This window comes from Fusarium vanettenii (assembly GCF_000151355.1).
Source record: "Fusarium vanettenii 77-13-4 chromosome 5 genomic scaffold NECHAsca_12_chr5_2_0, whole genome shotgun sequence".
NCBI lineage: Eukaryota > Fungi > Ascomycota > Sordariomycetes > Hypocreales > Nectriaceae > Fusarium > Fusarium vanettenii.
This window is the reverse complement of record NW_003315872.1, coordinates 1,134,831-1,149,039: the sequence shown is the minus strand read 5'-3', so window position 1 is coordinate 1,149,039 and position 14,209 is coordinate 1,134,831. Positions and strand designations below refer to the sequence as shown.

The following is a 14,209-nucleotide window of genomic DNA, read 5'->3' as shown; positions in this document are numbered from 1 at the left end:
CGTCGCGAGAAAACGCAGGCTAGAAATCCGAGCGGTCACATGACCTGGCCTTGAATGATTCAGGCAACACAGTCAACCAAGCCAACCAGATAGGAAAATCCTGTAAGTATGAGCAAATCAGTGTGTTATTGTAGTGTTCTGGAATATTTACATCAGCTTGGTTTCTTTCACCCTCTTCGTGCCAATGTCGTCTGGTTCAATGTTAAGTCATTTCATCCCCAGCAAGTCCAGCGATAGAACCCAGTTGGAACCTCGAATTCCATCAGATTGAGTGCATGACCGACTTCAATCGAATCTTTTCAACTACAGCTGCATATCTATAGCTATTACGTTGGTTATTATCCCTCCTTAGCTCAATACCCAGGCATCAAGAGCGGTGGCAGTTGTCGGGGGTGGACACCTTGTTTCCCCAGCTCTCCCGCTTTGCCCAGGTTCAAAGACCAGCCTGCTACTATCATCTATCAATCGGTTCCAAGAATGCTAAACCACCTTCTTGCCATGTACAACCTGTATGTAAGCTTGCAGAAGCCGTTCCTGTCCCTAAATGCTCCACGCCTTTGTGCTAGGGCAGACACAAGGTCAATTTTGTCGTTGCTTCCACCCCATCATGTCTCCCTCGTAGGTGGAACAGAGTTGAACCCCCAGAGATCCAGAAGCTTGAGCTTTTGCGATTCATTGAACGGTGACCATCTCGTAGTTGTGCCTATACCGTCCATCCCTAAACGCTAGAAAACAAACATGCACCGAAAATGCATCCGCCAGCCCCCTAGAAGAAGAAAAACTCCGCAGTAAAGCGCCTCGCTGCCAATGCCATGAACTGTACTGAATGTGATAGGTGGTGGCAGAATGTCCAGCGAGATTGATGACAAAAGTCAATCAGTCAGAAGCCTGCCAAGTCTGTCCGTACTCTATCGTTGCTCGAGTGCCTCATCAGAATGCAGGGCCCAGTCCATTTCTTGATTGCCTCTTGCTGAACCGGTTACGTTTCGGCGCTGGATCTTCGCCGCTCGCCTGGTTTTTGCTCAAATGATTGCGTCCTTGACCACCCATGCCGAAGCCCTCGGAGTAGTTCCCTCGGCCTCCAAGTGTGCTCGAGGGGCTCGATACTTGTGACGACATGTCGGCAAATCCGTTGTCGCCTCCATAATTCGTTGCCATGCTCTGAGACAGGGCCATGTCCCTGGCTCGCTCAAGACACTCGACCCAGTCAGCAGCGGCAGATCCACCTTCCGGCGGAGGTGAGGCGGATTTGGCCTCCTCAAATGTATAGTGGTGACCACCCTGTGGATCGAGATTAGACGGTGTGATAAATGAGGGACATGGGTACATACCGTATCAACACACCAGACAGTCTGGCCCTTGGCATCAATCTGGGTTCTCCATGTGCAATCCGGACTGAGTAAAGACAGCTCTTGCTTTGCTCGCTTCTCCTCACCTCCAGCTGGTGCAAGCACAATTCGACCACTCGATGTGATCATGACCAGGCGTTGACGCTTCTTTGTCGTGGTTCCGATGAAAAATCGTGACAACTTCTTGTGTCCCTCCCCAGATTCTTTTCCATGGGGGCTTGAGGATAGGGGTGTAGAGATCACCATGAGATCCCCCAATTTGAGAATCCGCTCGTTGTTCTTGGTGAGGACTGGAGACCATTCGATATCGAGTTGTGTAGGGGGTGGTAGCTCAGTGATTATCCGTGACGGTCGGCTGCTCCCATTCGAGGGGGTGGTCTGGGGTGGAGGAGGTGCCCTCGCGTTGGAGATGGGTTTGGGTGTCGTAGAAAAGCCATTGAGCTGGATTACGGTGGGCTCTTGCGCAGGTGGTATATACGGGCGCAGCCGTGGAGCCTTGGACCTCCACAGTCCCTTTCCAAACGGCTGTCCGTCAAAGAATTCGTGGTTCTTGATGTGTTCTATAGTCAGTCTTCGAGCTGGGTCGAGCACCAGACAGCGCTCGACGAGGTCTCGTGCGGCCGGGGGGAAACCGGTGGGGAATTCATATTCCAGGTTGACAATCTTCTGGAAGGTGAGGTATTCACTACCTCCTTTGAATGGCGGCCTACCAGCCAGCAGCTGGTAGATGATGCAGCCAAAAGCCCACAAATCACTAGCCTTGCAGGCGTTCTTGTGTGTGAGGAGCTCCGGGCTCACGTACTCGGCCGTCCCGACGAAGGATGCTGCGCGGTCGTCTTCGTCTCCTTTTCCTCGACCTGGGTCAGGTGCGCCAGTGGCGGTCACAGCCGACGCATCCTCGCGCGGGTCTTTGAGCAGCTTGGCCGTACCAAAGTCTGTGATCTTGACGTGCATCTGGTCGTCGAGGAGGACATTTTCGGGCTTCAGATCTCGATGGATGACGCCTCGAGAGTGCATGTAGTCGATAGCGTCGAGAATCTGGGCACCATAGAATCTGGTACATTCGACATCGAACGTGCCAGTCTTTTTTAGCACACCTAGTAGCTCTCCCCCATTGCAGAGGTCGAGAACGTAGTAGAGCGAAGTTTCATCCTGGAAGGTGTAGTATAGTCGTACAATTCCAGGATGCTCAGTAAGCCGATTGAGGGTGTTTTTCTCAATGTTGACATACTTGATCTTCTTCTCCTTGATGATGTGTCTTTTTTCGAGGACCTTGACGGCGTACTCTTTGAGTGTTTGGCGGTCGGTGGCCATGTAAACCGTGCTGTATGAGCCTTCACCAAGGATTCGACCAAATTGAAAGTCCCTAACGCCCTTCTTAACTTGGCGAACAATGGTACGGCCATTAGCATCAACCTCCCTGCGAACACCCACAGCAGCGCCGCGTTCTTGCCAGTCCTCTCTGCTAGTGGGGACAGGTGCGTCCCCAGCATAGCCCTGGTTTGATTGAGACCCTCCAGGAGCAGATGCATATCCGACTCCCATTCCCCTCGAGCTCCTACGCGGTGGGAGTGGACTGCCACCGGGGGGCAGAGATGACGGTTGTCGATTCGAGTAGGAACGTTGGGGGTCTCGCTGGCTGGACTCCCGAACCGGGTAGGAAGGGCCAGGTCTTGAGTCGGGCATGTTTGGCATGCCGTAGATGGATGTCCTCGATATCTCGGGTCGAGAAGAATGTTGCGAATGGCCAACGGCGGGACTGGGTTCTGGTGTAACGTCGGAGGATTGAGAAGACGGGGCGAATCGAGGATCGGTCAGTAGAGATTCGACGCCGGGATCTATAGGATCGAGATGGATGGCATCGTAGGACGAGGGTGTGGTGGATGTATCAGTCGGTTGAGGTGTAGATGCGAGGGCAGACGTCGATGTGGAGGCGGAGACGGAGGTGATGTGAGCAGTAGATGTAGGCTCGGGAGCAGATGCGGACGCAGAGGCAGAAGCAGAGGCAAGCTCAGCGGCATCGTCGGGGTTGGCGATACGCAGTCCGCCCAGGGCCTGAGAGAGGCTCAGGTCCCCGTTCATGGTGGCGATCGAGGAGCCCGGGGAGATGCTCAGGGGAAGTGGACAAGCTCAGACTCGACTCGCTCAGGGAGGATAGACGCGAGTCGTGGACGAGGGACGATCGGCCACTGGCGGCGGCGTGGACCGTGGAGCATCACCGGTGGTGCTTGGTCTGGCTGAGAGCGGGATGGCTGGTTAGCGATAGAAACCATAAACGAAACTTCAAAAGAGTGACAGTACTTGCTCAGGTACGAGGTCCAGCCCAGATTACGAGAAATGCAGAGAGAGGAGGACGCCTTAGGCCGCTGCCAACCTAGACCTGAACCTGGGGCCTGGGATGATGCAAAGGAGAGCCCCAGGCTGGGCAAGGTACCTGATATTTGGCGTGCAAAGTACCCGACGAGGCACTGCCCAGCAGCTGGAGCGCCCGGCAGCAGTAAACCGTGGCCGCAGCAGCAGCCCACGCAGCGCAGGGTACCTTCCTTACTGCACCTTTCTTACCTGGTGCAGAGGCACGGCCAATCCAATGAAATGGACCCATGGATATCTGTCCTGATGAAGCTCGGCTTCCTACGTCTACGTGCAGTATCGACAGCTCATCCAGATTCACGGCCCAAATTTGCACTCTTGCCAGGACCAGGGACAGATCCGTAACAGCAACCGCAATCACCGTTGAGGTTAATGAGGTGGTGTCCGTGAGTGACAAGCAGTGTGTGGAGGCAGAACATGTCCCTAATAATTGATCCATCCATCGCTCGCTCAGGTACCCGACCCGACCAGCAGACCCAGGGACAAGGCCTGGCACCAGCCCCATGCCGCCATAATCCATAATCACCCACTGAGGCTTCCATTCCCGTCTCACCCGGTCTCATCAGGGGCATCGCTGGACAAACTCAACACGGGCATGCATCCATGGGCGACCGAAAATAGATGGATGACAAGACAATTGAGCGCCATTTCAGTTTCACCAGAGGCGATCTAGACTACGGGAATTCCTATGCAAGGCTAATCGATTCATGTCCCAGAAACCTTGTCCTGTGTCCATATATCGTCGGGAGTTAAAAGCGCCATCTAGTTGACCGTTCAATAGTCACCTCGGCCTCCCTCTTTGGGAGCCGGTTTCAGTCATCATCAGAGAGGAAGGTGTCATACGACGACGTCAACAGAACGATGAACAATTCTTATTTTGGCCTTCGAGTTCGCATTCAGCCTTCCGCCTGCGTTCTCTCCAGTCTGACTACCAATGCAAACACCCAGGTTCGCATTCGTGGCCAGGCTATGTCATCGCGGCGCAGCCTCTCGTGTCGGCCCCGGCAGGCGTCATCCACCTATAAATGGGTGTATTTTGAGGCACTCGTGACTGCAGGCCACGCAATGGAGTAGGATGAAGTCATACGCAGTGCAGATGCCCGCAGGACCCGAGCTTCGGTGGATAAGGCTTCTATCTGAGTATCTAACTTGGGCGACGGTACTTCTTGCCTGCCTGTACGATGTTCTTTCTGCCTTCGTGACTACCCTACAGCCTCGGCGAGGCTCAACCCGTGCAGGTCATGCTCGGCTGTTTGAGAGCCAATCGACCTTCCGAGGGCACTTGAAAACCATACGTATGGTCTAGGAAGTCGCGGATGGGGTCATAATAATCATGGGCTTTGGTCCAAGGCACAATTGATCCACCATGCTGACGCCCATGACTGTTGTGTCGTTCGGTTCACGATGCTGAGACTCCATCCCACAACAATCACAATCACCACCCGTGAGCTAAATGACAGCGAGCGCCGTAGTCGATACAGAAAACACCTCAGGCACTCCTATCGCGTTGGGAAGAGGCTGGACGGGGCCAGTTCGCCCATACAAGATGCTGTCCCAAGTGGCGAGCCTCACACGCGTCAGGCAAACCCGGCACGAAAGGCGAACCAACCGACAACCTTGACTACACGCGACATCACCCGTAACGACGATGAGCCCAGGCTGCCAGCGCCATCTCTCGACGAAGATAGTGAATTGGAAATCACATACACCACACCCGAGGAGCATATGACAGTATTTGACTCTGATACGATTGCACTGCTACACGCAGAGCTGCGCGCGTTGACACTTCGCCCAAGGTCCACCATTGGTAAGCTGAGCAGCGGCCACACTCGAAGCACAATGATACAAGACTAACAGTTGACAGGGACTGAAAGTACGCTGGAAGTAGAACACATATCCTCGCACAGGCGTCTTCATGATACGGATGACAGCAGGGCTGAGCAGGACACTGGCAGTCAGGACAATGTGCAACTGCATCTAAGACCTCCAACGGCCCATGTGAGTGATATCCCCGCGATATTACTCCATGGGGATGAGTGTCTTGTGAGCCAACACCTGCAGCCGCAATGCGTGGGATAGGCACACCGCTAGGCAGGGAAAGAAGGCATAATGAACTCACTGACATCAAAATCTAGCCCAGCCCCGGTCGATACCACGCAGACGAGGAACGGAACAGCGAGCAGGATCAAGGCCCAATGAGGCCAGTGGTCGCTGGGAGAGACCCCATAGCGACGACGTCACTTGTTGCAGGGGAGTTGGACGCAACAACGCCTAGGAGACATCTCCCAGTGTACAACGACCGTTTGCCCACTCGAGAGCAGCCACAAACGCCCAGAGAGTTACCAGAAGCCCGCCATCAGAGTCGGTTTGACGGCGCTTACACGGCGCCAGCAGGAGGGCGACGTCAAAGAGTTGAGGTACAGCAAACTCCATCTGCGGCTGGCAGAAGAGCGCGGGCCAGGCGCAACGGCAGTCCAACAGGACTGAGCATCCCTGGGTTTCAAGGGCTCTACGGAGGAAACGAGAATGCCGACGATGACTGAACTGGTTAGGTCGAGAGCAGCTCAGAAGAAGGATCGTGATTGTGATCTGTGGTTAGGGCGGGAGAGGTTTGGAATTCACATTAAACAGCAATATGGATGTCAACCATGCTAGGCGGGGAGAGAGCAGGACGAGACCGGGAAGGTAGAATTTCTCATCTGCGGCCAGACTTGTTCCTATGGCATCAGTCGCATCGCTACTAAAAACGTGCCGTTCAATTGCCGGTTTCCCGGTGATCGTTGTGTGTGTTAGTCAGGTGGTGAGCACATTGCTCTGGCAATTTGGGCTGGCAAACGGAGGAGCGCCATTCCCCATCTCGGATAATCTGCTGTTGGCGCTCCGGAGAAGAAGCGGGAACCTGCGTCCCGCGGCAAGAAAAATTCCAGTCCAAGGGAGCCAAGTTGGAGGGTTGGCTGTTGGCTGGCTGACTGATCGGATGAGGTGATGCGACTTGAGGGGAGACGAGACGGGATGTGCTTGGCAGCGTAGCGGAGCAGTACGTACCCGTCTGAGTCGGCTGCGGAAATACAAACTTCCAATGAGCTTCGGCAAGAGAAGCAATCAGAGCAAACTGACTCGGGCTGGGCGGATTCGTGTGGACCTGGATGGGACGCTTCCTGGATTGGTGGATGGCCGACGGCGGACCTGACCTCCCACTTCCACTTACACTTCAACTGGGTTCTCGGCTCGGTTTGGCGGGCGTGGGCTCGGCGTGGTGGGCTAGGCGTGATGGGTGTGGCACGGGGCAACTCAAAAAGCCAAGCCCAGCGTGGCCAGGGCGTTGACCATCCAACCAGACGGGCGTTCGGAGCATCCACGAGCCTCCTCACGCCTTGCTTCTGGCGCTATGCCCCTTACAGACATGGTAGGTCTGAGACCCTTAACAATTACGCAACCCGTAAGGGGACAAGCGCGGATTGGAGCTTTCCATTGAGAGGTACGTACCTCGCGCTGCAAACTGCCTTAGTTCCGTGCTAGACCTCTTTTAGGGCCGGCAGGTTTGGAACCAGCGCGCCGATAAGCTGATGGCGTGCATACTGTGCGCTGACGGGCCGCACGGAGTCAGCTGCGGCGACCCGAGTCTTCCCCTATTCTCTGTTAGTGAGTTGCCTGAGAAATTGCGGCGCGGATATCTGCCGAAGGTACCGCTACGCGGACTTCGCCGTTCGCGAAACCGCTCTACAGTGCCAACTCTTTTTTACCCCAGGTTGCTCTTTAACACCCATGCAGCCTCACTCCGATCTCCTGCAGCTGGAACCCAAGAGCCACTCACGCCCCTTCCTCTTGCTCTCACTCTCAGAGGTTCTTTTACCGTCCTCCCCTCGCATCCTTCTCGCACTTCTTATTCCTCCCTCTCCCATCCAACTTTTCTTCCTCCTCCATCTTCATCCAGTCTGACCTCCACCCACCTCAGGTCATCCTCCAAGTTCTCTTCGTCCTTGCCTCTTGGTCAAACCTCCATCACGACCCTTCGCTACCATCCTTGTCGCCTCACTCGTCGCGTACTCTCCCTCTTCTTGTGCCTCTTGTTGGCCAACCCTTCCACATCTTCACTCCCTTCATCCCGTCTCGTCTCCTATCGGGTTCTTCATCTCAAACGACCTTCTCAAACTCAATTGCAATCCTCGTCCTAGAGCTCCAGCTCCAGCGCCGCGGGAGTCCATCACCAACAGCGTGTCTTGAATACGCAATAGATGGTTTGTGACAGCAGTGACTACTAACCTTTCAACCTCTCAGTTTTTCTACTACCAGAACGCTTTCAAAAATGGCGTACTTCAGTCCCCAATTCTCTTCCTCTCCCGTCCTTACCATGTCTCCTCAACCTGCCCACCAGTCCCTGGGCATGGCAAGCTTTGGACACCATCACCACACTCCACCTCGATTTGCCCCAATGCCCAGCCAATTTGCGGCATATCAGCCAGTCCGATCTGCTGGATCCGGCAAGAAGCGTTCCCGGGAAGAGGCTTCCGAAAACCTTGAGCCTGATGTCAAGTCCCTGCCAGTCGAAGAGCCTGAGGAGGAATGGGTCTACGGCCCCGGCATGACCCTCATCAAGCCTAGCTCCCGCTACGTCACAGACGCGGGCACTCAGTCTGGTACCTGGGTCGAGGAGAAGAAGGCTGCCCAAGATGCTGCCGTCAAGGAGGCTCGCTCTCTGATCAGAAACCCCAAGTTGCAGCGCGTCTCCCGTGCCCAGCCAGCCGGTCCTACAGCCATCGCCAAGTCCCCCAGCAAGACCGACCTCAAGACTCCATCCAATGAGGGACCCACCATCGACAACTTCACACTACACCTTGGCATCGGCTGGCGCAGGATCAGCGAAGACGAGCACATCCAAGCAGCTGCTCGTGGCTGGGCGCGTTTCATTGAGAACCACTTCCCCATCTCCAACGCTCGCATTCTCCTTGAGAGCAACGGCCTCCAGTCCTATCTCGTGGAGGCCAATGAAGGCTTCTTCCTCTTTGCCGAAAACCTCCGCCAGGGTCAACTCGTCAGCCAAACTGCTGAGGGCGCCCTCCAAAATCTTCAGTGCTCGCCACCTCGATTCGACGGGATGGAGACTCTTTCAGCAGCTGAATCTCCTCGGCCAGTCAGCGCCAGCCCTGAGCCTGACATGGACATGAAAATGGACTAGGGCCACCTCGCCCGGGAACCTTTCCATTTTTGCGATAATTTTTATTTCTTTTTCTCTGCAATCTACTCGGAGTTACGTGGGTTTGCCATGCTTGGGACTGGGTTAGGAATGGGAAAGGTGCCTTGGTATCGACGAGGTCGAAAAGGCTACCGGGAGCGACAGCCATAGACAAGGATCGTCATGGCTCTGTATCATTGAATGCGATTTATATCATTACAATTTGAAACAATGAATTATTCCGAAAGTGTCTGCAACGCTGTGCTGTCTACCTATGTGATTGATAATGTTGGCGAAAAGCCTGTCTCTCGTATTCATTAAGCCGCGCTGAGTAACCCCCACTCGACGCGTTGATCATTGGCGTGGGATTCGCGGCCTCAACGCGACAGTGGCAGCCATTTAGCGGCGTCATCGGAAGCAACATGGCCCGATAATGGAAGGTGATGAGCCAGGCACAGGCACAGGCACAGGCATAGGTACAGGAAGATGGCCGAGACGAATTAGCCTAGAGTCTGGAGTCTGGACTGGAGCCAATTTGGCTGATGGGACCAGAGCAAGCGGCAGGATTTCTGAGAGAAAGAATATTCTGTGACGAATAATTGGTTGGGCCTCAATGGCGTGGGTCGTCGGACTGGACTGTTGCCAGGGCGGGCAATCAAGCCCAGTTCGGACTCGGAGGACTGATCTGTCACCCGTGTCTCTTTGATTGTCTTGTCTCTTTCTCTTATTATCCGGGGCCGGGTTTAATGTTCCTGGTCAACAAATAGTTGGCTCTTGTATTGAATGCAAGGGGACCTTGGGCCGGCCACTGGCTTTGTGCGGAGAATGGATGCTACGGTCCTGGTCTGCGGTTTAGCACAATGGCACTGGTAAGTTGTGAGCGACAAGATGTTCAAGATGTAATATTGTACAAATGCAATTGAGCATAGACTTTGAATAGATTTATACATGCAACAATGCAACGCTCCTTTAAACTGCTGCCTCTTGTCGATTGGAAGCCTATCCGGAAAAGGTTCAGGGGAAAAAGCATGCCCCCAACCTCCTCACTGGCAATGTCCCTCCTCAGAGTAGCAGATAGGTGGCGACGCCTAAGGTACATCGCTTAGCCCCTTTTCAGGCCTTGGTTTCTAGTACCTTGGCTGGGAAGGCCTATCGTCTAGGTAGCAGGAATACCTGGCCCAATATCTACACCGACGACGAACGAACCTTTGGCCGGCGTCATTCAGTTACGTATCGACGGCCGAGTTACAGAGTCTACTTTACTCTACCGAAGTACTCCTCACAACATCCCATCAAGATTTCAATACATTCCATTGCCAAACACACAACAAGTCCACTCGCTTTCCTCACCCACCAGACAAGACAAACCCGCATCTTTGCCGGCTGCGGTAGAAGGGGGACCCATCCCAATCAGATCCATCTCTCTCTCCAACCATGTCGAGCGCAAATCAGCTCTTTCTCCTCGCGGACCACGTCAAGCTCTCGCTGCTCGAGAGGCAGCGCGCAAAGAGTCTCAACCTTGAAGGCGACTCCCAGGATGGACATATTTCCCGCTCTCTTGATCAGTTCCGCGACGGACTGGCTGCTCTCCGCGAGGAGGAGCAGCGTCTGAGCGAAGCCGGCGATGCGACGTACGTTTCTCAAGCCTCTTGCGTATGACTTTTAAAGATGGACTGACACCTTTTTGCAACAGCGGCGCTTCAGACCTCTCCGAGTCCATCTCAACACTTCAGAAGCAGTTCGACGACCTCACGACCCAGTTCCAAGGCCAACCCTCGGCTTCAGCCGCCGCGACCGTCTCGCACCCCAACTCGGAGGAGCTCGCCGACGACTTTGCCCACGCGGCCTCGACGTCGCCCAACTCGCGCAAGGCCAAGACGGTCCGCTTCACCGATACACCCTCCTCCCCCTCCGCCGAGCTCTTTGGTCCTTACCGCGATGACCCGTCCGACTCGGCCGGTTACCAAGACCAGGCGGCGGAGATGAACAATCAGCAGATCCACGAGTATCACAACCAGATTCTCGAGCAGCAGGATGAGCAGCTCGACCGTCTTGGCGAGTCTATTGGTCGCCAGCGAGAGCTCAGCATGCAGATTGGGGATGAGCTTGACAGCCACGTTGCTATGCTCGATGAGGTCGAAGGCGTCACGGACAGACACCAGAGCCGCCTGGATCGCGCGAGCCGGACCCTCGGCAAGGTGGCTCGCGGGGCGAGCGAGAATAAGCAGATGACAACCATTGTGGTTCTCATCATTATCCTTGTGCTCCTCATTGCCATCTTGAAATAGTTTCTTTTTTTTCTTCATCCTTCTCTGAAGAGACAGCGGGCGTCGCGCATCGGTTGGCGTTTTGGGAGTTATTCAGGCTTGGGGCGTCGTTCCCAGGTATATGATATCGTCGTTTTTTGTCTATCAAGAATTCGGCTGGGCAACGAGTAGACAGACAAAGGCTCCGTGAAAGATGACCTGTATATATGTCCGCGGAACCTATTCTCACCACAACTTGGTGAAATTCGGCATTAGGCTGGGATTGTCATCATGGTGTGGTACCATTCTCTCAATTTCAAAGCTGTTTAATCCTCGACATAGCTAGCAGTCTAGACGGTTCCTCCTTCGAGGCCCAGAAACAGACAGCAACGGCTCATCGGATCACGTCCCCTTCCTTGTCGATCCCTTCCAGCCCCTCAAGTATGTCACTTCCGCCAAGCATGCCACTGCCGCCCACTGTTGCCCCTTTTTCGCTCGACCACACTTCGTGAAACTTAATGCTCTTGTCACTTGATGCAACGATAATGCTTCCCTCTTGAAACCCCCCATCTCGTTGTACATCACTGTTAGGTGCAGGACCCCGAGGATACGGGACGGCATAGAGAGCTCTCAACTCGCCCTCCCAAGGTATCGCTGCCACCTGCTTGCACTCTGGCCAGCTGAAGACGCTGATCCGGTAAGGATGATCTGGCTGGGCATAACCAAACGTGGCTACAATCTCTCGTCGAGTTGTGCTCCAGATTAGCGAGGTCACTTGAGCTGACACGGCAATGGTTGCCAGAGCCGCCCCTGATGTCGTATGGTAGAAGTGGATGCATTTGTTATTGGAGCCACCACTTGTGGCGACCAAACCGCGCCTCCAGGGGCAGAAAGCAATGGCTTTGACGGCAGCATCATGGTCCCAATGGTGTCTCTCAGCCCCAGGCCCAAGATACCGAACTGTGTCGCTCGAGTTTGGAAGTGGTCGCATCTCAGCCGCAATTTGTGGTTCAGATGCATCTTCCGTCCCTGAAACGTCTTGCGGGGAATAAAATGGCCGTGTTACTCTTGTCTCAATACCGCCGTAGGGGCTGAGGGCCTCAAATCTCCCTTGATATCCATTTTCTGACCGAGCAGATTCCGTTCGACGCTGCCCAAGAACATGGTCCACCTCAAAAAGGCAGCAGAGGTTGTCGTTCCCTCCAGTGGCAAAGAGCCGCCCGTCCGACGACCATGCGAGGCCGCATATTTGCTGGCAATGAATGTTACTGATCTTGGCCATGAGAGTAACTGCTCCTGGCCAGGTATCTCTGGAAACTTCCCAGTTCATTGGCCATTCTACTACGTAATAGTAGATGTTGCCCACCTCGTCGCCAACGACAAGATCCTCAGTTTGAACGGGGACCCCTGGATTAAGAGGATTCTTGGATGGCCGCAGTGTGCAAATCGGACGCCAGCTCACACAGGAAATAGGAAATGGTTGCCGGACCTCGAAACGGGGCAATCCGTCAAATAGGGACTTCAGAACCACAGAGCCATCCGAGTGACCGATTCCAAGAACGGCCTTGGTTCCTTGGGCAGACGAGAATGACACTGAGCTTAACCAAATGCTAGCTTGAGCCCCATGAATCATGTGTACACCCCCAGCCTCGGACCAGGCGTAAAGCAAGTTGCTCAGGCAGACCACGAGAGTGTGTGATGTAGGTGAGTATGCTAACGGAGAGCAGTAGAAGTCGTCCTTGAGATTTGGCGCGTCGAGGACCCTGTAGTTCTGTCAGATCGTTGTTGAGGATGGAGGATTAGATGATCGATCTACTGACCTGAATGGAGCAGCAGGGAGAAGACGTTTCTTCGCTGGCCTCGGAGGAACTGCTCTGGTCAGTTACATCTGCTCATCATGGCCAACACACGACATACTAGTGAATTGCTCCTTATTTGACCATTTGCACCCATCCCAAACAGTTCGGCCTTCTTCCAGATCCAGTACTCGACCCACGGTTGGACTTGGTGGTATTGGCCGGCTCTGGCAGAAGTCGAGCACTTTGCGAATACGGTCAAGGTCCAAGGCAGAAGCGACGCGGCCCTCATGCTTCTCTTTTTCGACCGATGTGTTTACCAAGCTTTCTTGGAAGGGGGTTGGAAATATGCGAGCGTTTGTTCCACGTTGAAGGAGATGTCCTTGCCCGTCGTCAATGGCGATTGCGCTGGGTACGAGGCCACCAACTGACTAGATGGCGCCCACGCTGACTTGTCTTTCTCCTCCTCGGTTTTGCGGGAGTTGACTCAGAGCTGTACCTGGACATCATATATCAGCCAGGGGCATTTTGCCAAGTCCACTTCTGACAAACCTCGATTGACAACACTCTCATCAACTCGAAAAGGAAACCGTTGGTCAGGAGTCAAGGCTCTACGCCGAAGAGCAAAGGGATCTGTGGATGCTTGTTTGTTTCTTGTCAGCCTCTCTTCGGTTGAGAGATCTTGGCTCTCCTTCTTGGTCCGATATCTTTCAGCGACAGGGGATGTATGGTCGCGCTTCGGGACGTATCTGTCTAGTTTCCGTCGGTTCGGATCGAATCGTTTGTCTTGAAGGGGCAGAGAGTTGGCATCCTTCGCGTAGATGAATGGGGAAACACCGTCGAGATTTTCGCCTGGACGGGCTCGCTGCGGTGTCTTGGGGGAAGGAAAGTAACTCTGCCGCTGCTTCGATACGGGTGTTCTGGGCTCCCCATCTTCAAGTCCTGAGTCTGCTACAGCTTCCCAGGAGCCAGACCCATCAAAGTTCAAGAAGCATGTCGATTTGCGAGGTATCGAAGTCCCGGGGGAGTTCTCTCTCGAAGCGTAACCCGAGTCTGCAGGGCTGTGTGGCTTGGGTGGTGAGTCGAAAGTTTGTCCATATGCCCTTGGACGACGAGGTAGCCGTAGCATCATGCTGTTGGAAATCATGTGTTGGAAGCTGCTGATGGTCGAAGCCCCGTGGAGAGATGCTCCCTCCAAGGCGTCACAGAACTTGCAGTCGGAGGATTAACGTCTTTGTTGTAAAGAGAATAAAAGAACGAATGTACTGATATGTA

The 14,209-nt window shown here is 54.2% G+C and overlaps 5 protein-coding genes across 5 annotated transcripts; 3 read left to right on the top strand and 2 right to left on the bottom strand.

Moving 5' to 3' along the window:
* Positions 1 to 280: 280 nt before the first annotated feature.
* Positions 281 to 3,431, bottom strand: NECHADRAFT_60909 (uncharacterized protein; the record flags this gene model as incomplete). Its single annotated transcript, XM_003048005.1, has 2 exons — positions 281 to 1,281; positions 1,332 to 3,431. The coding sequence occupies 2 exons, from the start codon at positions 3,429 to 3,431 to the stop codon at positions 931 to 933; spliced, it is 2,451 nt and encodes an 816-aa protein (XP_003048051.1). The 3' UTR covers positions 281 to 930.
* A 1,692-nt stretch (positions 3,432 to 5,123) lies between these two features.
* On the top strand, positions 5,124 to 6,262 carry NECHADRAFT_80185 (uncharacterized protein; the record flags this gene model as incomplete). Its single annotated transcript, XM_003048213.1, has 3 exons — positions 5,124 to 5,526; positions 5,584 to 5,717; positions 5,855 to 6,262. 3 exons carry the CDS (start codon positions 5,124 to 5,126, stop codon positions 6,260 to 6,262), a joined length of 945 nt encoding a protein of 314 aa, XP_003048259.1.
* A 1,763-nt stretch (positions 6,263 to 8,025) lies between these two features.
* NECHADRAFT_93421 (uncharacterized protein) lies at positions 8,026 to 8,895 on the top strand (the record flags this gene model as incomplete). Its single annotated transcript, XM_003048212.1, has 2 exons — positions 8,026 to 8,397; positions 8,485 to 8,895. The coding sequence occupies 2 exons, from the start codon at positions 8,026 to 8,028 to the stop codon at positions 8,893 to 8,895; spliced, it is 783 nt and encodes a 260-aa protein (XP_003048258.1).
* A 1,431-nt stretch (positions 8,896 to 10,326) lies between these two features.
* Positions 10,327 to 11,474, top strand: NECHADRAFT_69161 (uncharacterized protein; the record flags this gene model as incomplete). The annotated part of the gene is made up of 2 exons (XM_003048211.1): positions 10,327 to 10,523; positions 10,586 to 11,474. 2 exons carry the CDS (start codon positions 10,327 to 10,329, stop codon positions 11,178 to 11,180), a joined length of 792 nt encoding a protein of 263 aa, XP_003048257.1. The 3' UTR covers positions 11,181 to 11,474.
* A 58-nt stretch (positions 11,475 to 11,532) lies between these two features.
* NECHADRAFT_93419 (uncharacterized protein) lies at positions 11,533 to 14,081 on the bottom strand (the record flags this gene model as incomplete). The annotated part of the gene is made up of 7 exons (XM_003048004.1): positions 11,533 to 12,479; positions 12,780 to 12,901; positions 12,959 to 13,007; positions 13,056 to 13,365; positions 13,434 to 13,477; positions 13,550 to 13,867; positions 13,982 to 14,081. The coding sequence occupies 7 exons, from the start codon at positions 14,079 to 14,081 to the stop codon at positions 11,533 to 11,535; spliced, it is 1,890 nt and encodes a 629-aa protein (XP_003048050.1).
* Between the last annotated feature and the right edge of the window lie 128 nt (positions 14,082 to 14,209).